Below are 27,817 nucleotides of genomic sequence, written 5' to 3'. Positions count from 1 at the left end.
TAAATCAGGTTTATTGGATTTTTGGTTTTTAATTATAATACAAACAGATGAAATAGTCACGTATAATGAATTATAGTAACACAGGAAGAAAAAAAAAATGCAAGTATACATTTTGCGTATTCTTTTGCATGAATACAAACTTTTAGAGATTCTAGGGTTGGATACTCCGAGTCCCTCCTCCTCCACTAGGTCTGAACTACTAGGGGACAGTAAACTAGGAGTCTCAGAAGGGGGGTAGGGCGAAGCCCATCTCTAGAGCATGCAAATTGGAGAAAAACTTTAACAGTTCAGGTGAGAGAGGTATATGAAAATTAGTGGGAAGGGAGTGGGGGGGGGTGGGGTGATAGAAGGAGTGGGAGGGTGAGGACGGGAGGGGTGGGGAGATTTGCAGGGTGGGGGGGGCTAAGCACTGAATCTCCAAGAGGATAGCGCGAGCCGTCGCTCTCTCTATTACCACATATCCAGGCGGTCCACTACATCAGTGCGACTTCAATCCTGAGTCCGGCGTCCAGCGTCCGGGGTCTGATGTATTCCCCATGTCTTGGGAAAGTGTAAGTGAAGGCTTTTTAGCTTTCCACTCCCAGGGCGGGACCCTCGTTCAAGTCAGTCAACCCGAGGAGGTTTAAGATTGCTGATTGCCCTTTCTCAGCTCCCTCCAGGGGTACCATGTAAGAATGAAGTCCTCCTGTGTGTTCCTAGACCAGCTTGTTAGTTCCTCTAAGTCGCAGATTGAATCCACCTTTTCCCTCCATTGGTTTAAGGTGGGAGGGAATTGTTGAAGCCAGTGAAGCGAAATTAATGCTTTTGCGGCGTCTAACAGGTGGGCTACCAGTTTGTGTTTGTGCGGGTGGAAGTTCGTGGAGGGTCTCCACAGAAAGATCATGTCCGGAGTGATTTTTAAATTTGGGGATAGAGCTCTCAGGTTGCTTTCCACTCCTTCCCAAAAGGATACTATTTTTGGGCATTCCCACCAGATATGGAGGTAGGATCCAACTTCGTTGTTGCATCTCCAACATGTGTTATGGGGCGCTAATTTGTAGTCTTTTAACCATTGGGGAGTTTTGTACCACCGTACTAAAAGCTTATAGTGGCTTTCCTGCATTAGGACACAAGGGGATAGGCCCTAGGCTGTTTTCAGTATGAGTTTGACTTCTTCTGTTGAAAGGGAAATCTTTAGTTCTTTTTCCCAGGAGCTTATGAAGCTGGGTTTGGAAGTTCGGGGTGGGACTATGTAGTTCTTGCGGATATTGGAAATTTTTTTTTGTTTTTAACTACTCTCTTCTGTTGTTTTTTCAAAGGTAGTTTTTGGTCTGGGTGACCTGAATTTAGCTAGGAACTCGCTTATTACTTTTTTAGTGTGTGAAGCTTGGAGGAAGGAGAGTTTGATATTGGGGGCTAGCGATGTAATGATATCCTCTATGGGTTTATGGGCCAGCAGCTGAATGTCATTAATTTTGATTCCTTTCAATTGCTTCCATATGCTTATTGAGCCAGGATCTGGCTTCTTTCCGAGAAGTCTGCCCAGACTTCGGATTGGTGTTAGGGGAGAGGGTTCTGGAGCTAGTTCTCCTTTGAATTTGTCCCATGTTTTGCAAGGTCCCCTTATGAGCGGGTCAAAGTTTTGTGCCCTGTACTGGGATTTCTTGGGAAACCACAGGTCCTCTATCAAGGACTCCCCGTATGAGGCTAACGCTAATTCTTGTAGCAATGGGTCTCTAGCGGGGTGTGTTAGTTCTAACCAGTAGTTGATTTGGACGGAGTGAAAGTAGTCTTGGAAGTTCGGTACGTCTATGCCTCCTTCCGTTCTCCTCTTAGTCAACAGATTATATGCTAGTCTGGGTCTTTTTTGTTTCCAGACGAAACTCGTGCAGATAGAACGCAAAGTTTTGAAGAACGAGGTTGGAAGGTATATTGGGATCATACGCATTTTGTATAACGCCACTGGTAGGATATACGCTTTTAAGATATTTTTTCTCCCGAACCACGAGAGGGAAGGAAGGTCGTAGGCTCTCAGTAAACTTTTGAGTTGGCTAATTAAAGGCCGGAAGTTTAGGGAGTAAAGGTCTTCTGTTTTCTTGGTCAGTTTGACCCCCAGGTAGTCCACTTCTGATTCAGACCACGTGAAGAGTGAGCTGGATCTCAACGGGGGACACTGTGATTCCGGGATTGAGATATTTAAGATTGTGGATTTGGCAGAATTCACTTTGACGTTTGACAGGGATCCGAAGTCGCGTAGTAACAAGGTTAGTCTGGGTATGCTCCTCTCTGGTTTAGTAACTATGAACATCACATCGTCCGCGAACGCTGCCACGGATAATGTGCTCGAATTTATTGGCAGACCTTCTATAGTCGGGTCCTGTCTAACCCACTGCAAAAGGGGTTCCATCGTAAGGATGAAGAGCGAGGGGGAGAGAGGACATCCTTGATGTGTCCCGTTACGAATCTCGAATGTGGGGGATAGGGTTTCGGGTTTCGTTAATTTTTAGTCTGGCGTCGGGTGCTGCGTATAGGGAGAGAATGGCCGAGATAAATGTTGGGGGAAATTTGAAGCGGAGTAATACTCTTTCCATGAAGACCCAGCTCACTCTATCAAAGGCCTTCTCGGCATCTGTGCTGACAAAGGCCATTGGTATTTTCCGGCTGCGGGCGTATTTAGTGGCATGAAGCAGTCTTAGGCAGTTTTCTTTGCCCTCTCTGCCCTTCACGAAGCCGGTTTGTTCCGGGTTTATCAGATCTGGGATGAACTCCCTTATTCTTCTGGGGAGTAATTTGGCCCAGATTTTTACATCTAGATTAATAAGAGAGATTGGCCTGAAACTACTGCACTGTTCGGGGTCTTTGCTCTCTTTATGAATAAGGGTGATGTGTGCCTCTTGCGCCTGTCTGGCTAGGTGGGCTCCGTTTAATAGGGCATTAAAGGTCTCAGTTAGTCGGGATACGAGTTGTGGTTTGAAGGTTTTGTAGTAATTTAGAGATAGACCGTCGGGTCCTGGGCTTTTCCCTTGCAGGATGGAATCTATGACTTCTTCAACTTCCCTGCTTGTGATTGGGGACAGGAGCGTGGTCGCGTCTGTCTCATTGAGACTTTGTAGTTCTAGGGACCTCAAGAATGCGTCTATCCTCTCTGGGGTGTTTTGGCTAGAGGAGAAGGGCTCCGAGTCTTCCAAGTTGTACAGCTGAGAATAGAATTGGGTAAATTCTTTTGCTATATCAGTAGTAGTAGACACTTTGGTTCCTTCTCTTGTTTTTATTGAAAGGATTGCGTTTCTAGTTTTAGTTTTCTTCAACATTGCTGTTGTTAATTTATTTCCTCGGTTCCCATGGGCGTAGAAGGCCTGCTTGAGGTACATGTTTTTTTATTAAATTTTTCTGTGAGGCGGGAGCGAAGCTGGTATCTCAAGGAGGCTAGTTCTTCGAGATTGTTTTTGGACTGGGAGAGTTTTGTAGCGCATTCTAGCTTTGAGATCTGTATTAACAGGTTATCAATTTCTCTTTGTTTCTGTCGCTTAACCCTTGTGCCCAGCGCTATAAGTAGGCCTCTCACGTAGGCCTTATGGGCCTCCCACACCATAGGAACCTCGACGCTGCCTTCCATGTTGTTTTTAAAGAATTCTTCTAGTGAGTCTCCTAATTTAGTTTTTTCCTCTATAGGGGCTAGAAGCGAATCGTTCAATCGCCATCTCCACTCTCCCGGGTTCACCTGCTGTATGCGAATATCTGTATAGACAGGGGCATGGTCAGAGACCGTGGCCAAGCCCATGTTGGCTTTTTTTCAGGTGAGGTACCAGGCTAGCGGAGACAAAGAGATAGTCTAGTCTCTGATAGGTGGAATATATTGATGAGAAGTGGGAGAAGTCTTTATCAGGTTTCGCCTGTTAGATGGACAAGAAAACAGAGAGAGTGAGAGCGCTAATGTGCAAGGTGCTCTCTTCGGTGTCCAGACGCAGATGCGTATGAGTTATGAGCAGAGGGGGAGGTAAGCAGCAGAGGTAATCAGATGGGGGGGATGGGGTGTTAGGGTATGGTATATGTACTAGATGAGAGCCCGAGGAACCCCAGGGGTCTCGGTATCGATACAGAGGGGTAGTACAATGGAATCCTAGGGGATTCTTTATGGCTCTTCTGTAGCTATCGTGTGGGGTTCTTGTTATTGGATAACGGTCTCAAGTGGGGCCTGCCCGGGGGTAGGGCCGGCTCCATCGCAACAAAGAGAGTTAGCAGGAGGGGAGGAGAGTGTTAGTGAGAAAGATTAAACAGTAGAATGTCTCCATAGTGTGAGTCAACTTATGTCAAACCATAGGGTAACCGAACTTCAGGTTTCAGGATTAGTAGTCTTCTGTGAGACAGAGGTCGTTTGGCTTTACTCCAGAGGGAACGAAGATGTCCTCCTCCTCATGTGTCGTCGTGGAGTGGTCCATCTTTGCTTTTCTTTCTCTTGCCCCTCGGGGATTTAGAGTATCCTCTGGGGAGGTCCGTTCCCGGAGAGACCAACATGGGAAAGGACGGGAGGTCCGGCAGAGGGAGCCAATTGGGTACTTCAATTGGTTCTATTTCTAGGAGATGCCAGCTTCTCTGAAGGTCGTCTGGCGTGCGGATGTTAATTCTTCGGCCTCCAAGATTAATTCCCAGACCAAAAGGGAACAGCCATGAATATTTTATGTCTCTTGCTCTTAATGCCTCGAGTAGAGGCCTCATCAGACGGCGTTTAGACAGAGTAGTAGGGGCTAGATCTTGGTAGATATGTATTGCTGCCCCCTCGTAAAGCAAGTCCTTGGTGTTTCTTGACGCCTCCAAGATTGCTTGCGCGTCAGGGAAGGTCAGGAGCTTGCAGATTGTGTCTCTAGGCGGGTCCGTTCCAGATGGTGGGGGTCTCAGGGACCTATGGATCCGCTCAATAGAAATTTGTGAGGCTCTCTCACATCCCAGGAGTAGGGTAAATATTTCCATGGCGACCTTTGGTAGCGCATCGGCAGCCCATGATTCTGGCAGACCTTTTATTTTTATGTTATTTCGCCTGTTGCGATTTTCCAGGTCTTCTTGCTTGATTTAGGTAGTGGTGTTCTGTTACTACCTGCGCCAGTTCCGTAGAGTGTGTAGATAAGTTTGCTGCGGAAGTCTCTAAAGCCTCTACCCTTCTTCCCATTGACTTTAGTTCCTCCTTAATGTCTGAGAGGTCAGACATGATGGGTCTTACTGCACTTGTGATAAGGTCTCTCATGAAGCTTCGTGAGAGTTGTTCGTTTTCCTCGCCTTCTGAAGAGACTTCTTCTTCTCTCTCAATGTTGTGGGGTGTTGGTACCGAGAGGTTCAGTGCTTTCTTGCTAGTCGGGTGAGGCAATCTGGATGTTCTTTCTTTCAGAAATCTTTGCATGTCGGTTTGACTTTTGGTGGGGCGAGGAGTTCCTGATGTGTCACTACTCCTGTCCCTGTTGTTTTTCCCCATTCTGCTGTGTAGACGCTTTGTGAATTGTGATTTTAAGTAGTACGATGGAGCCCGCTTCCCCGGTGCGCCCTCTCTAGGCGGCCATCATGCGCACTGGTCTTTCGTCATCAGTCTGAAAGTGCTGACTGTGGCTGTTAGTGCTAGTGGTGATTGGCAGTTCAGACGTCTTATGTTAGAGGCTTTGCTATTAAGGTAGTTCGCACTTGGAGCGGGTTTGTGCACTCGGGTTCCAGTTGTGGAGGGGGTCCTGGGTTTGCCGGTTCTTCTAATGTTGCTGTGTGGACTGGTTATTTAGTTCTCAGAGGAGCTCTCTACAGTAGGGCAGGGGGAGCGGGGTTTAGGGGCCCTCTCTAAGCGTTGGAGCCCTATTTGTAGGGTTTCTTGAAGGCGTTCTGGGACCCCTGAGGAGCAGTTGTCTAGCTCTATCGTTGGGAGCTCTGCTGTGTCTCTCCCCCTCAGTTTTGTGACTAAGTCCAGCAAGACGTGGGTTAGTTGTCGCCCTTCACCTTTTCTTGTACTGCTCAGGGGGGAGGGGTATGTTTGTTCTGTACGTGGGCAGGTAATGGGGGATCGGTAATGGTGGCGGAGGTTAGAATTGTGGCGGGAAGTCCGCTGCCGGAATGGGAGCGGGGTCGCAGCGGGGCTGTGTTTGTTGGATGGAGCGTACCTGCTTGGATGAGTCTCTGCTAGCCTGGGTACGTGGAGCGGAGCTCTGACGGTGCTGTTTCCCAGCTGCTTGGAGGTGCTGGGTCTTCTGTTATGCCCACCCCCCCACCCAGGAGGGGAAGGGGGAATTGTGTGCTCCTTGCTAGGGCTGTTAATGGGGGTGCAGCTCCTGTTGGTGATAGGGGATAGCGGGGTAGCAGCGGCTGCTGAGGGTGCGGATAGGCCGCAGGGCCGTGCTTTTTAGATCTGTAGAGCCTGTTTTTAAAAGTGTCCTGCTGTCCCTGGTGAGCAGGGCAGAATGTAACTCCTGCTATTCACCCGCTGGCTAATGGCGCCGGTTCGCCTGCTTCTTCCTGCTTCCCCTCTTCTGGTGTATCGCTAATTAGCCTCCCCCCGGCTGCTTGTACATACCCCTTCCCGCGGGGTTGAGGCTGGAGAGCCTTTGCGGGTGGTCTCTTTGTAAGCGCTGCTTGTTTTGGATGGGTGGAGAGCTGTTGCGCCGTGCGCTTCCGGATCGGCGCGAAAATTGTCCCCGGTTTCAGGCCGGGAACTAGGCCTCAGCGGGTAACTTCTCCCGGTCGGGATCTGAAAGGTGTCCTTCTGTTCCCTAGGACTCAGAGAGGCTAATGCCGGTAATGAGCAGTGGAACCAGGGGATGAATGGGTTGTGAGCCCCGCTTGATCTCTTCTGGGTGCAGGAGAAGAAGCTCCGTGCTACTGCTCTCTCTGAACGCTAGGCCACGCCACCTTATTATTTAATAATTCATACCATTTTTTTTTTAAGTATTCTTACACATTCTTATCACTGCTTGTGATTGTCTAATCACTTATACTGCCTTCTGACCAGTGTTCAATTAAAGCAAGCCACAGATTTGTCTTAATAGGTGCTCACTCATGGCAACCCTGGGGACCTTTAGAAGCCTTGCAATCTCATCGCTCATGATTACCGTGAGGTTTCTCCCCCAAAACAGTCAAAACAAGCAAAGAACCTCAAAGCAGGCTGTCTACAGAAGGGCCACACCCTATAAGTCAGTTTCAGGCCGCCTGCACATGGCAAAGCCGAATTCCGCATGCAGGAGCCCGCAGCGGAATCTGGCCCTGACTGTGGTCTGGCGACCCCTCATACCCGCTTTCTTTCATTTTCATCTGCACTGCGCATGGTCCGCACGGCTCGCCATCACACAAATAGATATTTTTTTCCAAGGTTTATTTTTCCTAGGCGATGACGTGGGTACCTGCGACCTTTCATCAATGTCATTGGAAGCATTCGCGCATATACAGAGCATGTTACGATTTTTTCCTCGAGTGGAAATGGCAAATGATTTCCGCTCAAAAAGGCCACAAAAACATGCTCGCTCGGGGGATTAAAGCGATGGGGACTGTGGATGTGACAACTCCCTGCTGTTGGCTACCAGAGGCCTGGAGCTGTCATGTGGGGCCCAATATGTGACCCCTGGTCATGCGATCGCAGTTATCCAATGGAACCCTGACAATCATTTATTGATGACCTGTTCAGAGGATAGGTTATTAACCCCTTAGTAACCAGCCTATAGTGTTTTTACCCCTTAGTAACCAGCCTATAGTGTTTTTACGTCCTTGCTTGCTGGGCTTTAATCCCTCGGGCCGCAAAAACACGTTCACTCTGGGGATTAAAGCAACATGGACTGTGGATGTGACAACTCCCTGCTGTTGGCTACCAGAGGCCTGGAGTTATCCAATGGATAACAGCGATCACATAAAAGTAAGCAAAAAGTCAAATAAAGTAAACGTTTCAGCTCCCCTCACAGATCGCATCCATGAGGAGAGCTGAAACTACTCACCTCCGTCCTCCGCCGATACCCGTGGCATCCTGGTCCTTCCAGGACCTGACGCCGTCTTCTGCGCATGCGAGCCAGTGGTTTAATTGTGGGGCTCATTGCGCAGAAGGCCTGGGAGCCAAGGGGATTTAAAATCTTCATGCTCCTGGCTAGCATGAGTAGATGAGACTAGGAAGAGGTCACTAGGGCCCATGGTATGCCATCCCTCGTCACATGATCACGTAAAAGTTATAAAAACAGTTGAGCTTCAATACTCCTTTTGGTTTGGGCCACGTTGTGCATACGAACATAAGATTAGGGCCACAATGGGTATGTTTCTGAACACAAGACAAACAGGGGTATCCATTTTGGGGCGAAAGTCTTCATTCATTAGTGTGATGAAGAAAAAAAATTGTTTTAAAAAAGACACAATTGCTCAAAAAATGAAAATCACAATTTTTTCCTTCTGCTTTGCTTAGATTCATTTAAAAACTGCGGGATCAAAATATGCCATACACCCCTAGATGAATGTGTTAAGGGGTCTAGTTCTCAAAATGGGGCCATTTGTGGGGGTTCTCTGTTGTTTTGGCCACTCAAGGGCTCTACAAGTGGGCAATGGGGCCTGAAACACCTTCAAGCAAAATGTCTGTTCTGCTCCTTTCGGTTTGGGCCCCGTTGTGCATAAGGACATAAGATTATGAATAGAGATGAGCGAGCACCAAAATGCTCGGGTGCTCGTTACTCGGGACGAAATTATCGCGATGCTCGAGGGTTCGTTTCGAGTAACGAACCCCATTGAAGTCAATGGGCGACTCGAGCATTTTTGTATATCGCCGATGCCCGCTAAGGTTTCCATTTGTGAAAATCTGGGCAATTCAAGAAAGTGATGGGAACGACACAGCAACGGATAGGGCAGGCGAGGGGCTACATGTTGGGCTGCATCTCAAGTTCCCAGGTCCCACTATTAAGCCACAATAGCGGCAAGAGTGGGCCCCCCCCCTCCCATCAATTTTTACTTCTGAAAAGCCCTCATTAGCAATGCATACCTTAGCTAAGCACCACACTACCTCCAACAAAGCACAATCACTGCCTGCATGACACTCCGCTGCCACTTCTCCTGGGTTACATGCTGCCCAACCCCCCCCCCCCTGCATGACTCAGTGTCCACAGCGCACACCAAATTGTCCCTGCGCAGCCTTCAGCTACCCTCATGCCACACCACACTCATGTCTATTTATAAGTGCGTCTGCCATGAGGAGGAACCGCAGGCACACACTGCAGAGGGTTGGCACGGCTAGGCAGCCACCCTCTTTAAAAGGGGCGGGGCGATAGCCCACAATGCTGTACAGAAGCAATGAGAAATATAATCCTGTGCCACCGCTATCAGGAGCTGCACACGTGGGCATAGCAATGGGGAACCTATGTGCCACACACTATTCATTCTGTCAAGGTGTCTGCATGCCCCAGTCAGACCGCGTTTTTTTTTATAAATAGTCACAGGCAGGTACAACTGGGAATCCCCAACTCCGCAATGGGAATTCCGTGTGCACCCACAGCATGGGTGGCTCCCTGGAACCCACCCGCTGTACATAAATGTATCCCATTGCAGTGCCCTGGCAGCAGAGCTAACGTCAGATTAAATGCAGGTGGGCTAAATGAAGTGGACACATGTAGTTACAACTCCGTGTGGACCGACAGCGTGGGTGGCTCCCTGGAACCCACCGGCGGTACATAAATATATCCCACTGCAGTGCACAGCACAGCTGATGTAACGTCAGCTGTCATGCAGGTGGGCAAAAAATTAATTGGATTACACTGAAGGTGAGGGCCCCAAAAAATTGGTGTACCAACAGTACTAATGTACGTCAGAAAAATTGCCCATGCCCAACCAAGAGGGCAGGTGAAACCCATTAATCGCTTTGGTTAATGTGGCTTAATTTGTAACTAGGCCTGGAGGCAGCCCAGTTAAAGGGGTTGTCCCGCGAAACAAAGTGGGGTTATACACTTCTGTATGGCCATATTAATGCACTTTGTAATGTACATCGTGCATTAATTATGAGCCATACAGAAGTTATTCACTTACCTGTTCCGTTGCTAGCGTCCTCGTCTCCATGGTGCCGTCTAATTTTCAGCGTCTAATCGTCCGATTAGACGTGCTTGCGCAGTCCGGTCTTCTTCCTTTCTGAATGGGGCTGCTCGTGCCAGAGAGCGGCTCCTCGTAGCTCCGCCCCGTCACGTGTGCCGATTCCAGCCAATCAGGAGGCTGGAATCGGCAATGGACCGCACGGTGCACCGCATGGTGCACTGTGGGTGAAGATCCCGGCGGCCATCTTACTTAGGTAAGTAAGAAGTCGCCGGAGCGCGGGGATTCGGGTAAGTACTGGCCGTTTTTTTTTTTTTATTCCTGCATCGGGTTTGTCTCGCGCCGAACGGGGGGGGGCTATTGAAAAAAAAAAAACCCGTTTCGGCGCGGGACAACCCCTTTAAAATAAAAATTGGTTCAGGTGAAAGTTTCAACGCTTCAATGAGCATTGAAACGTATAAAAATTGTTTACAAAAATTATCTGACTGAGCCTTGTGGGCCTAAGAAAAATTGCCTGTTCGGCGTGATTACGTGAGGTTTCAGGAGGAGGAGCAGGAGGAGGAGGATGAATATTATACACAGATTGATGAAGCTAAAAGGTCCACATTTTTGATGGTGATAGAGAACAATGCTTCCATCCGCGGGTGCAGCCTACGTATTGTTTAGGTATCACTGCTGTCTGCTGGTGGAGAAGAGAAGTCTGGGGAAATCCAGGCTTTGTTCATCTTGATGAGTGTAAGCCTGTCGGCACTGTCGGTTGACAGGCGGGTACGCTTATCTGTGATGATTCCCCCAGCCGCACTAAACACCATCTCTGACAAGACGCTAGCCGCAGGACAAGCAAGCACCTCCAGGGCATACAGCGCGAGTTCAGGCCACGTGTCCAGCTTCGACACCCAGTAGTTGTAGGGGGCAGAGGCGTCACGGAGGACGGTCGTGCGATCGGCTACGTACTCCCTCACCATCCTTTTACAGTGCTCCCGCCGACTCAGCCTTGACTGGGGAGCGGTGACACAGTCTTGCTGGGGAGCCAGAAAGCTGTCAAAGGCCTTAGAGAGTGTTCCCCTGCCTGTGCTGTACATGCTGCCTGATCTCTGCGCCTCCCCTGCTATCTGGCCCTCGGAACTGCGCCTTCGGCCACTAGCGCTGTCGGATGGGAATTTTACCATCACTTTGTCCACCAGGGTCCTGTGGTATAGCATCACTCTCGAACCCCTTTCCTCTTCGGGTATGAGAGTGGAAAGGTTCTCCTTATACCGTGGGTCGAGCAGTGTGTACACCCAGTAATCCGTAGTGGCCAGAATGCGTGTAACGCGAGGGTCACGAGAAAGGCATCCTAACATGAAGTCAGCCATGTGTGCCAGGGTACCTGTATGTAACACATGGCTGTCCTCACTAGGAAGATCACTTTCAGGATCCTCCTCCTCCTCCTCCTCAGGCCATACACGCTGAAAGGATGACAGGCAAGCAGCATGGGTACCCTCAGCAGTGGGCCAAGCTGTCTCTTCCCCCTCCTCCTCATCCTCCTCATGCTCCTCCTCCTCCTCCTCAACACGCTGAGATATAGACAGGAGGGTGTTCTGACTATCCAGCAACATACTGTCTTCCCCCGGCTCCGTTTCCGAGCGCAAAGCGCCTGCCTTTATGCTTTGCAGGGAACTTCTCAAGAGGCATAGCAGAGGAATGGTGACGCTAATGATTGCAGCATCGCCGCTCACCATCTGGGTAGACTCCTCAAAGTTTCCAAGGACCTGGCAGATGTCTGCCAACCAGGCCCACTCTTCTGTAAAGAATTGAGGAGGCTGACTCCCACTGCGCCGCCCATGTTGGAGTTGGTATTCCACTATAGCTCTACGCTGCTCATAAAGCCTGGCCAACATGTGGAGCGTAGAGTTCCACCGTGTGGGTTCGTCGCACAGCAGTCGGTGCACTGGCAGATGAAACCGATGTTGCAGGGTGCGCAGGGTGGCTGCGTCCGTGTTGGACTTGCGGAAATGTGCGCAGAGCCGGCGCACCTTTCCGAGCAGGTCTGACAAGCGTGGGTAGCTTTTCAGAAAGCGCTGAACCACCAAATTAAAGACGTGGGCCAGGCATGGCACGTGCGTGAGGCTGCCGAGCTGCAGAGCCGCCACCAGGTTACGGCCGTTGTCACACACGACCATGCCCGGTTGGAGGCTCAGCGGCGCAAGCCAGCGGTCGGTCTGCTCTGTCAGACCCTGCAGCAGTTCGTGGGCCGTGTGCCTCTTATCTCCTAAGCTGAGTAGTTTCAGGACGGCCTGCTGACGCTTGCCCACCGCTGTGCTGCCGTGCGACACCGACTGCTGGCGACGTGCTGCTGCTGACACATCTTGATTGCGAGACAGAGGTTGCGTTGGAGGAGGAGGAGGGTGGTTTAGTTGAGGAAGCATACACCGCCGCAGATACCACCACCGAGCTGGGGCCCGCAATTCTGGGGGTGGGTAGGACGTGAGCGGTCCCAGGCTCTGACTCTGTCCCAGCCTCCACTAAATTCACCCAATGTGCCGTCAGGGAGATATAGTGGCCCTGCCCGCCTGTGCTTGTCCACGTGTCCGTTGTTAAGTGGTCCTTGGCAGTAACCGCGTTGGTGAGGGCGCGTACAATGTTGCGGGAGACGTGGTCGTGCAGGGCTGGGACGGCACATCGGGAAAAGTAGTGGCGACTGGGAACTGAGTAGCGCGGGGCCGCCGCCGCCATCATACTTTTGAAAGCCTCTGTTTCCACAACCCTATACGGCAGCATCTCCAGGCTGATAAATTTGGCTATGTGCACGTTTAACGCTTGAGCGTGCGGGTGCGTGGCGGCGTACTTGCGCTTGGGCTCCAACACTTGCGCTAGCGACGGCTGGACGGTGCGCTGACAGACATTGGTGGATGGGGCCGAGGACAGCGGAGGTGAGGGTGTGGGTGCAGGCCAGGAGACGGTAGTGCCTGTGCCCTGAGAGGGGGGTTGGATCTCAGTGGCAGGTTGGGGCACAGGGGGAGAGGCAGCGGTGCAAACTGGAGGCGGTAAACGGCCTTCGTCCCACCTTGTGGGGTGCTTGGCCATCATATGTCTGTGCATGCTGGTGGTGGTGAGGCTGGTGGTGGTGGCCCCCCGGCTGATCTTGGCGTGACACAGGTTGCACACCACTGTTCGTCGGTCGTCTGCACTCTCAGTGAAAAACTGCCAGACCTTAGAGCACCTCGGCCTCTGCAGGGTGGCATGGCGCGAGGGGGCGCTTTGGGAAACAGTTGGTGGATTATTCTGTCTGGCCCTGCCTCTACCCCTGGACACCGCACTGCCTCTTGCAACCTGCCCTGCTGCTGCCCTTGCCTCCCCCTCTGAAGACCTATCCTCAGTAGGCGTAGCAAACCAGGTGGGGTCAGTCACCTCATTGTCCTGCTGCTCTTCCTCCGAATCCTCTGTGCGCTCCTCCCTCGGACTTACTGCCCTTACTACTACCTCACTGATAGACAACTGTGTCTTATCGTCATCGTCCTCCTCACCCACTGAAAGGTCTTGAGACAGTTGCTAGAAGTCCCCAGCCTCATCCCCCGGACCCCGGGAACTTTCAAAAGGTTGGGCATCGGTCACGACAAATTCCTCCAGTGGGAGAGGATTCGGAACCCTTGCTGGCCATTCTGGGCAGGGGTCCGGGAACAGTTCCTGGGAGTCTGCCTGCTCCTCAGAATGTGTCATTGTAATAGAGTGAGGAGGCTGGGAGGAAGGAGGAGCAGCAGCCAGAGGATTCAGAGTTGCAGCAGTGGACGGCGCAGAACTCTGGGTGTTCGATAGATTGCTGGATGCACTTTCTGCCATCCACGACAGGACCTGCTCACACTGCTCATTTTCTAATAAAGGTCTACCGCGTGGACCCATTAATTGTGAGATGAATGTGGGGACGCCAGAAACGTGCCTCTCTCCTAATCCCGCAGCAGTCAGCTGCGATACACCTGGATCAGGAGCTCGGCCTGTGCCCACACCCTGACTTGGGCCTCTGCGTCCTCGGCCGCGCCCACGTCCTCTAGGCCTACCCCTACCCCTCAGCATGGTGTATTACCAGTAGTGCAGAAACAGAACGCTGTAATTAAATGTGCCGCTTATTGGCCTGTGGTTGGAGGCTGACTTCGCTTACGGAACGCACAGCAGAGCCAGGAAATAATTTTGCGCAAGCCTGCTGTAACACTTAGCTGGCTGCGTATGAATTAGGAGGACAACTACCCCCAGCACAGACCCAGTACACTGAGGACAGTCACAGGCAGCCCAAATAGATTTTTTTTTCCCAAATGTTTTTGGAAAGGCCCACTGCCTATATTCAATAAATACATGTCTTCTGTCCCTGCCTCACCACCACTACTGGCCCTGGACTATGTATAATTACTGCAGGGCGCAATGCTCTGCACGGCCGATATACTAAAAAAAAAAAAAATGTGCAACACTGCAAAAAGCAGCCTCCACACTACTGCACACGGTTAGATGTGGCCCTAAGAAGGACCGTTGGGGTTCTTGAAGCCTAAAATACTCCTAACACTCTCCCTATAGCAACTCCAGCAAGACAGCACTTTCCCTCCTCTATGTCAGAATGCATCTGTGGCAAGCCGCGGGAGGGGCCGATTTTTATACTCGGGTGACACCTGATCTCGCCAGCCACTTATTGCAGGGGGGTGGTATAGGGCTTGAACGTCGCAGGATCCTCCTCCTGTAATGCCTTCCCTGTCTTTCTATTGGCCAGAAAAGCACGCTAACGTCTCAGAGATGAAAGTGAAAGTAACTCGAACATCGCGTGGTACTCGTCACGAGTAACGAGCATCGCGAACACGCTAATACTCGAACGAGTATCAAGCTCGGACGAGTACGTTCGCTCAGCTCTAATTATGAACACAACTGGTATGTTTCTGAATACAGGACAAACGGGTGTATTCATTTTGGGGTGCAAAGCCTTATTTTCATGAGCCCTATAGAAAAAAAAAACTGTCTTTAAAGGGGTTCTGACATGAAAAAAAAAAATTTGTACTCACCTTCCCTGGCCTGGCCCGATCGCCAGGCATGTCCCCTCCAGCCGGCATCTTCTTCTGTGCCTTTAAAGCAGAGCAGGAGCGGTCAAAAAGACTCTGGTCCGTCCGTCAGGCACTTCCGAGGTGAACGGACGGACCGCCACAGCAAGCACGTCACAAGCAGTGCTTGCTGTGGGCGGCCCGTCTGTCCGGCTGAACTCCGGAGTGCTGAGCATGCGCAGTGGAGACGCAGCCCGTCCTGACTCCTGTCAGAGGGCACCTCTCCACTGCACATGCGCGGCTGCTGGAGGAAGAAGACTGCCTGCCGGGAGGCATACTAGCACTTCCTGCTTAGGTTAAGCAGCGCTGCTGATTAGAGCCACCCGATTGGCTCTTCGGCACCACGTGACTGCACAGCGTGCACCAATCAGGTGGCTCTAGTCAGGCTGCTTAACCTAAGCAGAAAGTGCTAATATGCTGCCGGGAGATGACCCCCCGATGTCAACAACAACAGGAGAACAGGTAAGTATAAGATTTTTATGCTTTAGCAGCCATTAACCCATCGGTTCCCTGGGTCCATTAGGCAGACCAGGGAACAATGGCTGCTAAAGCATAAAAAAATTATTCATGTCAGAACCCCTTTAAAATGACACATTTGCAAAAATATGAAATTTTGTTTTTTGTCCTCTAAATTGCATTAACTCCTGAAAATAAACTGTGGGGTCAAAATACTTATTACACCCCTCAGTAAATACATAAAGGGTGTAGTTTTTAAAATAGGGTCATTTGTGGGGGTATCTATCATTCTAACACCTATGAGCCTTTGAAATCTTGGCTTGGTGCAGGAAAACAAAATGTTAAGTAATGTTAAATTTGTACGTGTCTTAAATGGTTAAAAAATAGAGATGAGCGAGCACCAAAATGCTCGATTGCTCGTTACTCGAGCCAAACTTTCAGTGATGCTCGAGAGTTCGTTTCGAGTAACGAACCCCATTGAAGTCAATGGGCAACTCAAGCCTTTTTGTATATGACTGGTGCTCCGTTAAGCTTTTCATTTGTGAAAATCTAAGCAAATCACCAAAGTCATGTAAAAAACACAGAAATGGATAGGGCAGGCGAGAAGCAACATGCAGGGCTGCATTTCGGGCTCCGAGGTCTCACTATTAAGCCACAATAGTGGCAAGTGTGAGACACCCCCCCCCCCGCCCCCCCACACCCACACTGTCAGCATAAAGATCGTTCTCCTCTGCCACAGCTGTAACAGCTGTGGCAGAGAAGAACGATGTTACCCCATTGAATTCAATGGAGCCGGCAATACAGCAGGCTCCATTGAAAGCAATGGGCTACCGGCGATCGCACAATGAATTTTCGGGAAGGGCTTAAATATATAAGCCCTTTCCTGCAATTCATCCAGAAATGTGTAAAAATAAAAAAATATATATATACTCACCTGGTCCCGGCAGACGGCGTTCAGCTGCGGCCAGCTGGCAGTTCCCCTGAACTGCTCTCTGTAGTATTCAGCAGCCGGGGATTTAAAATCCCCGCCTGCTGAATGAGCTGCCTCTTATTGGTCACAGCCTGACCAATCAGAGGCAGCTCTCACTCACACCCATTCATGAATTCATGAATGGGTGTGAGTGAGAGCTGCCTCTGATTGGTCAGGCTGTGACCAATCAGAGGCAGCTCATTCAGCAGGCGGGGATTTTAAATCCCCGGCTGCTGAATACTACAGAGAGCAGTTCAGGGGAACTGCCAGCTGGCCGCAGCTGAACGCCGTCTGCCGGGACCAGGTGAGTATATATATATTTTTTTATTTTTACACATTTCTGGATGAATTGCAGGGAAGGGCTTATATATTTAAGCCCTTCCTGACAATTCATCCCGCGATCGCCGGCAGCCCATTGCTTTCAATGGAGCCAACTGTATTGCCGGCTCCATTGAATTCAATGGTCAGTGCTCGTTTAATCGAGACAAGCACCGTGTGGTGCTAGTCTCGAGTAACGAGCATCTCGAGCACCCTAATACTCGAACGAGCATCAAGCTCGGACGGGTATGCTCGCTCATCTCTATTAAAAAACTAAAGTTTTTCAAATGTGCTTCCCAAATAAAGTAAACAGATGGAAATATATATCTTATCAAAAAAAATTGTACAGTATGTTTGCACATATTTGAGATATTACAGTTGAAAATGTGAAAAACAAAATGACTAAATTGTCCCAGTTTTGGCGCTTTTAATAAATACACACAAATTCTATCGGTCAATTTTTACCACCTAAACGAAGTACAACATGTGACGAAAAAACAACGTCAGATTCACTTCGATATGCAAAAGCTTCGCGGAGTTATTCTATGTCAAAGTGACACGTCAGGTTTCCAAATTGTGGCCTGGTCATTAAGGCGCAAACAGGCTTGGTCACTAAGGGGTTAAAAAAAGCAAACTCCAAAAACTCCTAACAACTCCTTTGATGGAGCAATGGCGCACCTGCATTTATACCACGGTCAAACAATTCCAGATGTATCTGGGGTCCCAGCAGTCGGACTCCCACCAATCAACAAATTACACCCTTTAGGAATAACTTGCTAGGGTGGGAATACCCCTTTAAATGGGTCTGGAGGTGGAATGAGCAGCTATTTTCCTTTGCTCCAGGTGTGATACATCTTCGTCAGTAAGGCTTCCTTCACATGAGCAAGCGCGATATCAGGCCATGAAACTCAGCCCAATATCGCGCTCATGAACGTGTGAGGTACCCATGGATCTGAGGCGTTTTTCTGTCAAAAACGCCTCCCATCACTTGAGGTAAAGTAGCGATCCTTCAGCGCGGCATTCAGCCTGCATGATTTAGCATAAAACAAGAACTTGTTAACGGCTTTGTGGTCAAGAATTAAAGGGACGGTCCGGTGGGTTTTAGGACATCCATAAGCTTGGTGTTTTGTCCTCATTTATAGAGATTTACCTCTGTGAAAATTCCTTTAAGAAGGCCAAACGCCAGGGGTGTCAAACAAATTTTTACCAGGGGCCACATCAGTCTTATGCAGTGATGGCGAACCTTTTAGAGTCTGAGTGCGCAAACTGCAACCCAAAACCCACTTGTTTACCGCAAAGTGCCAACACGTCACAGAACGTGCAGATTGTGACTGATTTTTGGATGTGGAAATACTGCAGATGTCCTCCTCGGAAAATTCTGCAGCATTTCTGCATCCAAAAAGCAGTCAGAATCTGCACCCTGTCTATTTTGCAACAGCCCTGCCCGTTTCCACCACATGTAAACATACCCCAGCGATAATAGTGACATCCCACAGCAGCCCGCAGTAATAATAGTGACCCCCGCCCGAGCAGTAATAATAGTGACAGCCCCCAGCAGTAATAATGCCCCCCAGTGGTCCCCCCAGCAATAATAATGCCCCCCCCCAGCGGTCCCCCAGCAGCGATAACGCCCACCCTCCCCCCAGCGGTCCCCCAGCAGCGATAATGCCCACCCTCCTCTAGCAGTGATAATGCCCACCTCCGGGACCCACATACTTACCCCTCCTCCTCGTGGAAGCGCCGCTCCTCTTCTGTTTGATCGCTGGTGCACACTGACGTCAGTGTGCTGCTGGATGCCTCCTCCCCCTGCTCTCGCGGAACCAAGTAGGAGATGTCGGGGAACGGGGGAGGAGGATTCCAGCTGCACACTGACGTCACAATGTGCGCCAGGATCAGCGCAGATAGCAGCGCTGATGGCAACGTGCTGATGAGTGAATTCCGACAGGGGAGCCGCGGCCCCTGCAGGTATTCACTAATGTGGTGAGCAGCCGATGGTGGCACGTGCCAGCAGGGAAGGCTCTGCGTGCCGCCTCTGGCATGCGTACCATAAGCTCGCCACCACTGGTCTTATGGGTGCCTTCAAAGGGCCGATTACTGTAAGACAGTATAATATTAGTGACCCCCATAGTGGCCGTAGTAGAAGTGACCCCAGTAGTAATAGGGACCTCATAGTGACCCCAGTAGTAACAGTGACTCCCATAGTTGCCCCAGTCATAAGTGACCTCAGTAATAATAATGACCCCCATAGTGGCCCTAGTTGTAAATGGGACCTGCTACCAGAGTACGGCGGCGGCTCCCATAGACGGGAGGTAGGAGGGAATTTAGCAGCAGCTCTGCTAAACTTCCACCCCCTACCTCTTCCTCCTCTCCACCCCATGCTGGCTGTTTGCAATGGGAAGCAATGGGCTTAGCACACTAGCTCCCATCCCACCCCCTCCTCTTGCCGAGAGCCAGCGAGGGGGCGGAGAGGGAGGAGGCAGTTTAGCAGAGTTAAACTATCTCCCACCGCCCGTCAGCATCCCGAGCTCAGTATATACTCGCCGGACTAGGCCACATGGACAGGCGATGCAGCCGTGACTTGGTCAAGACTGCCTCTCGTTCACATAATTTTCAGTCGCGCTGTGGCCGTGTGAGAGAGCCCTTAGGTTGTTGCATGGCTGACGGGCCACATAAAATGAGGCGGCGGGCTGGGTTCGGCCATGGGCCTTGTGTTTGACACGTGTGCCATACAAGTAAACTGACTTTCCAGCCCCAGGACAAAATTCTGTCCAGGGGCTGGAAGGAAGCCCAATGTCGCACTCATGAAGGTGTGATGTACCTGCGGATGGGAGTCGTTTGCCTGTCAAAAACGCCTCTCATCACTTCTGGGAAGTTGCGACCCTCTGGAGGATCGGGAAGGGTTTTGCATTGTTTTCAATGGGAAACCTTGCATCGCCCGCCATGCGATCTTTTCCTGTCCCATTAAAAACAATGGGAGATGCATTCCAAGGAACACGAAAAGTTAGAAATCACTCACGTATAGGGCTCCATTCAAAAAGGATGAAGTTCATATTCATAGGAGATTTGTGCCTCTTGCAACATACAGGTCTCATACGATTTTCAGCTCTGCTACATCTATTTTCGTTTAGAGCATGCAGGTGGTGCAATAGAGTAAATATATTAATATAATTGCACAAAAACTGACACCATTGCATTGACAAGAATAGTGAATGCCATACTTATCAAGTCAAAAGTTGGAAAACGGGGACTTTCAGATCTCAAGGTGCTAAATAGCACAGAAGAAAGGCAGCGCGCTAAAACCATGTGCAACCTGCGCCATATTCAACTGTACTGTATGATTAATGCAGCGTACGCTACCCTAAAGTTACATACTGGCGTACCATCTGGTGTCTGAGAGTATTAATAATACTACTCAAAAGGAGTGACTCAGCTCTGCTACATCAGTTAGTGTTTCTAACACAGCACATGTGCCCCGTGAGTTGTAAGAAATGGCAAACTCAGCACTGCTACACACTAACCAACTCAGCTCTGCTACATCCCTATACGTTTACAGTCAATGCATTCAAATAGTCACATCAGCCCCCCCCCCATCCCAATGATATCACAGTGCAGAGCAGCGATTGGCAGCTGACCAGTGCTACAGTTATATGACGTCATGCCCATACCCACACATGCCAGCTGCTACCAATAATGGTGGGCACTCACCCTCCACCGCCATGGCCTCAGCAGTCGCACCCTCCACACATTATTCCTGCAGCCCAGGGAGCAGATGTCTCCTTTTTTCTCCCTGAGCAGAGATTTCGGTTTTGCTTGCCATCAGCTGTTATGAGCAACCTGAATTGAGCAAGCCTGGCAGGCTGCAGGAGGGGATTATGGGAGCTGTAGTACTTCTTAGTTTTAAAAGCATATTCCTCCCCCCATTTCCCATATTGCCACCGCAGATACGGATACAACATCCTGTCGAATTTTGCTTTGGGATATAAGTGTATATATTACATCCTGATTTATGCAATTCATGAGATGTAATAACAATGTATCACTTAGCATAGGACTACGTTTCCCAGAATGCTGCATTCCAGAAGCAAATTCTGACAGCTAGCATAAGTATTTCCTTAAGAACTTCCTAGTCAGGTGCCAAGGAGGTGTAGTAAGCTGAGATGACTTAATGTGGCTGCTGGAATAACTGGAGTTGCTGCTTGCACCTTGGCCTCATGGGCCGCTGATGCTACATGGATTGTTCTACCTGCCTGCTATAGTGATATTGTGTTACTGATTATACACATAAAAGGATACATTGTTCCAAGTTTGCATAACATTATGTCATGCCAAAACTTGCAACTAAATGGAACATTTAACCCCTTAGGGACTTTTTTTTTAATTTATGGATTTTCCTGCACACTTTTAAAAAACTATAACTCTTTTATTTATCCATCAACGTAGCTGTCGGAGGGTTTGTTTTTTGCGGGACAAGTTGTATTTTTTTCAATGATAATATGAAATGTACCATAGAATGTACTGAAAACCGTTAAAGAAATTCTAAGTGGAGTGAAATGGAACACCCCCCCCCCCCGCAATTCTATCACCTTTGGGAGGGTCTTGTTTCTACGTTGTACACACTGCAACAAAAATAACATAACTTTATCCTGTGTGTCAGTAAGATTATTAGGATACCACAGTTGTTATTATTTTTGTTGTTGTTGTACTACTTAAAAAAAATAAAATGTCTTTGTAAATAAAATTATTTTCTGACCGCCACCTTCTGACCGCCACAACCATTTTGGAGTCCTGGTAACTTTTTGATTGCTTTTCATTACATTTTTTTCTTGGAGATGGGGTGACCAAAAAAGCACAATTCTGGCGTTGTGTGTATTTTTTATTTCTGATTATGTTCACCATGCAGGACAAATAATGTGTTACTTTAATAGATTGACTTTTATGGACGTAGCGAGACTAAATATGTACGGTGAAATGGAAAAAAATGCAATTACACCACAGTGTTTTTTCTTTTTCTTTTCACAAATCACAGCCAGACTGCTTATTGAAAAATGATAAATACTGATAATATACTGGTTACTGGTTAATATATTTCCAAAATCCACAAGCTCGAAACCCACGAGTCCCTCCTCTTTTGTGAGTCCCTACACCAACACAACATAAGGGCTTATTCAGACGACCGTATATCACCCAGGTATTCACGCCGGCCGATATACGGCGTCCCTCTCTGCAGGGGGAGGAGGCTGGAAGAGCCGGGAGCAGTGCACTGAGCTACCGCCCCCTCTCCGCCCCCTCTCTGCTCCTCAGCACTATTTGCAATGGGAGGCGGCTGTCTGGGACCGGAGCTAAGTCCCGGTGCTTAGCTCCACCCCTCCCCGCCTTCTCTTATTGCAAATAGTGCAGAGGGGCGGAGAGGAGGCGGAGAGGGGGCGGGAGCTCAGTGCACTGCTCCTGGCTCTTCCAGCCTCCTCCCCCTGCAGAGAGCCTGAATACCCGGCCGATATACAGTCATCTGAATAAACCCTAAAAAGGATAAATCAATTTTTAAAAAATCACAAAAGTCAGGTTTTGTTTCCTGATCAGTGGCGATCTCAAGAAGGAGGGTCCCATGGCCCACGTCCTACCTACTGCAGGATCACTGCACCCCCTGCAGTGAGGAGGAGACTGAAGGGAGTGCTAGTTGTGCATGTGAACTAGCGCTCTATTCACTTTCAATGGGGCTGTGGTGATAGTTCTATTAGCCCCATTGAAATGAATGGAACGCTGACTGTGCATGTCTCGCCAGTGACATCTGCTGTAACGTCAGTGTGGGTGGAAAAGCAACATCCGCAGTGACAGGCAAATGGGGACATTGGAGTTCTCCTGGAAATGTGGTACAACCCCTTTAAAAAACTAAAATCCATTAAAAAAAAATTAAACTATTGATTTTGTCGCTATCTTCAGACCAAAATAACTGTTTTACTTTTCTATCTATGGGGCCGTAGGAGCACCTGCTTTTTGCGATGCAACCTGTAATTTTTATTTTTACTGATTGCGCTTCTTGTTCACTTTTTCTTAATTTTTTAGAAGGTAGGGTGCGTCAAAAAAACCCACACTTCTGGCATTGTGCACTTTTTTGTGTTACTATATTCACCATGCGGGATAAATGGTTATTAGATATTTTTATAGTTAGAATTTTTACGGATGTGGTTACACCAATTTTGTTTACTTTATTTATATAAAAATTAGGACTTTTTTTTTTGTTTTTTTTTAAACTTTCAAGTTTTTCTTATATTTTTTAAGAATCTATTTGGACTTCCTTTACGTATTTCTTTTATTCCCACTTGGGGTCTGGAATTTGTAATCACTTGATCGTTTGTATGATATACTGCAATGCTTATGTATTGGAGTATAATGTTTTGTGTTTTTTTATGTCAGTTTATTAGGTGCTACCATAGGCACATCTTAAAGGGTTTTTTCTGTGCTATTTTTATTGATCAGTGAGAGCTTCACTTGCAATTACCGGTGCTAGTCACTACACAGGTGTTAGACCGAACTGTTTCTACTCTGTGCGCTGTGTTTTACTGGTGACAATGGGCACACGAACAGCTAATCATCCGAGATCCCGAGTGACAAACCCAACCCGAAGACCTTTCCGGAAAACATTTCATTAATAAAAAAATAGCCTGGAAAACTCCTTTAACCCTTTGCAATCCAATTTTGGATTTAGGGTTTCCTAGGGGGCTTTCTCTTTCTGCCATTATACAATGGCGCCATCTGCTGGCTAGAGCAAGTACTACGGTATGTGATATGCTGGAGAGGCCCCTGACAACACAGCGGCCAGTAATCTACAGTGAGAATACCCTGCCAGACGTCTTCCGACATCGGAGCTGTACAGCCTTCAATCAGAATGTCTTTAGACGTCAGGCAGTGGATTGGAAAGGGTTAATAAACTTCAATACATGTCAGCTCTGAGTGCCTCCACTAGGCCCTGGGCTGCCATGGAAAACCATCAGCACTCTGTAATCATGCTGTGAGGAGACACAGTTGGGTTCTGGATGGCCTCCCTCTGCCTTTAAATAGCTGCTTAGATGTCATGGTCAGCATTGACCGCAGCATTTAAGTAGTTAAATGGTCACAATATTCCTACAGTGTTATAACAAATGTACCTTTCAGTTTTCTGTTAATTTCATTATGAGAGGCGGATTGGCCACAAACTCCATGGCGTGAAATCCTGGTAGGCTGGTCAGGTCATGGGATAGTCACGTCAGGCAGGATTGGCGTTCTAACTTGGGCAGATGCAGCTGAATTAGCCTTGTTTCACATGGGTGAGAGCTTTATCGAGCCGTGAATCATCTGCAAGCCCCAGTGAAAACGGCCTTGAATCACTGCAGGGATGAAGGGAATGGGCGATATAGCAGGAAGATAGGACATGCTGAGAAGTGTTTCTTGCATAGCATCGCGGTGCCATGCAGGAAAACATCGCTCATGTGTATGACCCCATTCAGATGAATGGGGTTCATTCTTGACCATGTGAAACCAGCATTCGGGTTGATGCAAGACGGAGCAGTTTTTAACTGCTTCTACCTTCTCTTTTCAGCCTACATAGTGCTTAATGAGCGCTATGTAGTGAATGGAGAAATTGGCAATGCCGCTTCCTCTATTGCAGCTGGTGATCATGTGATCCCGTTTTCACAGAGGTCCTAGGTCTTGGCAGGCCCCAGCCAAGCTATGCCTGTCATTACTTTTCCTATAAAGGCTCGTTCACAGAGGTGTGTGTGTGTATTTCAGTCATACAGCATATTTACTTGATCAAAAATCACATATTTCCAGCATATTTCAGCTCTTCAGTGTATTTACATGCGCAAGAGAAATGCAGAAGGGCCTATTGTTCAGACAGGCTTCCTGTCCTGTGTATTCACTGTATACTTATGCAAGTTCATTGACTTCAATTTCCTATTTCAGCATGTAATACACACCAAAAAAGGGCATGTCGCATATTGTTTTCCACGAACGCACATGTAAAGAAAAATAGTTACAAAAAAGAAGAAAAATAGCCAACAGAAACTGACTCCATATCTAACTTGTAATCGAGGAATATACAAATTATATATCAAAACGTCCAAATGGGAAACCCATTTCTCTACTTTGTTTCAGGGCTTATTCAGACGACCGTATATCGGCTGGGTATTCACGCCCTGCCGATATACGGCGTCCCTCTCTGCAGGGGGAGGAGGCTGGATGAGCTGCGAGCAGTGCTCTGAGCTCCCGCCCCCTCTCCGCCTCCTCTCCACCCCCTCTCCACCCCTCTGCACTATTTGCAATGAGAGGGAGCGGGACGGGGACGTAGCTACGTTCTGGGACTTAGCTCCACCCCATCCCACCCACTCCCATTGCAATAAAAAGCTGGTTGTGCAATAAAGAGTTGGCGTAATTGACCACTGTGTTCAGCTCATCCCGGCCAAGAGAAATGAGCAAATAGACGATGTTTCAAAGCACAGACCCAGAATCGGGTATATACTTGTGTTGGACCGCTCTGGTCGTAATTTGGACCCACCTAAAACAAGAGGCCCCTTTTAGATTTATTTCCATGGCCAGTTTATGTTCTCAATCCGCCCCTGGCCACCACTGCATGTTAGATGGCTATTTACTGATCTGTCTTCACCACCATACAATGCTCAATTATTCTTGTCATACAGCTTCCAGTTACTTCCTCCATTTAGGCTCAGTTAATGTCTCCATTCATAGCTGACATAAAGGGAACCTGCCATTGCCTTTGAGCCCCATAAACAACAAATTAATTGAAGTGGCAATAATAAATAAATCCTGTTATTTGTATAGCGCCAACTTATTACGCAGCGCTTTCAGGTAATTTATTTATTTCCCCCCCCCCCTCCCACACACACACACAGTGTAACGATGGCTCTGTGCATGTTCCCATAGAGAGGAATGGGAGAGTGCATGCACAGAGCCATTGGAAAGCAGCTACTTGTGAGTATGTGCCAAATGCTTGGGGATACACCGCAGGAACGGAGCACCAGGTGAGTATGAAACACAACTCCCCGGACTCCGCGTCCCCATATCGTTGAGCTCTATAACACAGTTTATGGGGCTTAAAGGTGATGACAGGTCCCCTTTAATACCAACGTACAGTGTTTAGCTAATACACTATTTACTAGTCAATTATTGCCACCATGCAATGCTCAATTAATGCTGCCACACAGCCTTCAATTTATACTCCTATTTAGTGAACGGCCACTTAGCGCTTACTAAATACCCCACGCCACACCCAATTAAGTATTCATTTTAAAGGGGTTATGCTTTGCTTATCAAGACTTTGGCCGCCTGCACACGGGCGGAAATCCCGCGGATCCGACCCGCTCGTCTGCAGGCGGCCTTTAGGATCACCTTGCACACAATTCATATCAGAATGACCTTGAACTCATAAAAGGGTGGAAACAGCTGCTTCGGGACCCCCATTCCTGGGATCAGTAGCAGTCAAACCCCCAGGAGAAAACTGTCTATTAGCACAATTGCTTTACTGCGATTTTTCACTACTCCATTCAGTGCTCGATGAATATGGCCATTTAGTGCACAATTAGTCCCACCATACAGTGTTTAATTAATACCGCATTTAGAGAAGAATTATTACCCACATATCATGCCCAATTAATGTCATCCTACAATAAATACCCCCATTCCGTCCATTAATGATGTCATTTAATGCTCAGTTAATCCCACCGTACGGACTTCAAATCAAGATTTATATAAGATTACAAATGAAATGGTCTGCTGTTTCTACAAACTGCGGCTGTTTTGCAGGGCTGTTCCTGGTATGGTCCCCTCACGCTAGAGAAAAGGATCCTCTAAAACAGTGTTCCCCAACTCCAGTCTTCAGGGACCGCCAACAGGTCATGTTTTCAGGATTTCCTCAGTATGGCACAGGTGATGTAATTATTGTCGGGGCCTCAGATATTGCCACAGGTTACCATAGGATATCCTGAAAACATGACCTGTTGGTGGTCCCTGAGGACTGGAGTTGGGGACCCCTGCTCTAAAAGATTTCCACCAAGTTCATATTCTGGAAGAGCCTATAGTCAGAAGACGGCTGTAAAGGGAAAGCTTCATCAGAATGTGACTTATATTTATATCACTCAGTACAGACTAAGCCACGATGTCGCAATGACGCGGATTCCGGACAGCTTCCAGAAGGGCCGTGGAGTGGGCAGCTTCCATTGACTTCAATGGAAACCGTCCACGCAGAATCTGCGCTGAAATAGAACATGCTCTAATTTTCCCTCCACTAGCGGAAAATCACAATTGATTTCCGTTTGGGAACAGGGAAAAGCAATTTTCAATATCATGTCTATGGGCAGTATTTGCTACGGAATCCAGAGGCGAACGGCCGCTCCAGAATCTGCACTACAAATTCGCCCGTGTGCATTCGGCCTTAAGAGAATGCATTTTCTGCCACAGTCCTGAGATATGCTGCCTATTAGTATATTATAAGAGAATATGTTAAATAATATATTAAGCTATATCTATAGATTAAATCATGTTTTATGTTAAATATGCTGTTAAAGAATTTTTTCGTATTTTTTTTATTTTTGATGTCACTATCTATATCACGAAAACCTCTAAATTCCTGATCACTTAGTCTACTGGTAGTCTGACACTTCTTGTTCTGTAGAGAAAACATCTCAACAGTTATCATAAGCAGGATTACCATGAAAGATGACACCTATAAATACATAACACAGAATCCTCCATTCATAATAGATGATGATCGCAGCTCACCTCCTCCCCCTCCCTGCACAATGATCTCTGCATGGCCGACAGAGCATACACACAACACTTTTTCATAGAAATCAATGCTCTCTTTTCCTATTGTACATTTGGCTACTGCAAAGCAAATCTCTGAATGCTGCTAACTGCAACTCAAGCAAGATGGCTCCCCCCATAGTCATGTGCAGAAAGTAGAATAAAAAATCTACAGTCAGAAAATAAAGAAATTAGAAAAATGGAATGACGAAAAGTAACATCCAAGCAAGAATGAAAA

At 48.2% G+C, this 27,817-nt stretch overlaps 1 protein-coding gene across 2 annotated transcripts in view; it reads right to left on the bottom strand.

Annotated features, from left to right (window-relative positions):
• The window catches only part of SAMD12 (sterile alpha motif domain containing 12), a 557,529-nt gene extending 536,890 nt beyond the window's left edge, over positions 1-20,639 (bottom strand). For both annotated transcript variants that reach the window (XM_066578520.1, XM_066578519.1), the window contains exon 1: positions 20,491-20,639. In XM_066578520.1, coding sequence (XP_066434617.1) covers positions 20,491-20,503 — 13 coding nt within the window. In that variant the 5' untranslated portion in view covers positions 20,504-20,639. The remainder of the gene's footprint in view (positions 1-20,490) is intronic.
• Positions 20,640-27,817: the final 7,178 nt, after the last annotated feature.

This window comes from Eleutherodactylus coqui, chromosome 9 (genome assembly GCF_035609145.1).
Source record: "Eleutherodactylus coqui strain aEleCoq1 chromosome 9, aEleCoq1.hap1, whole genome shotgun sequence".
Classification (NCBI taxonomy): domain Eukaryota; kingdom Metazoa; phylum Chordata; class Amphibia; order Anura; family Eleutherodactylidae; genus Eleutherodactylus; species Eleutherodactylus coqui.
This window is presented reverse-complemented; position numbering and strand designations above follow the sequence as displayed.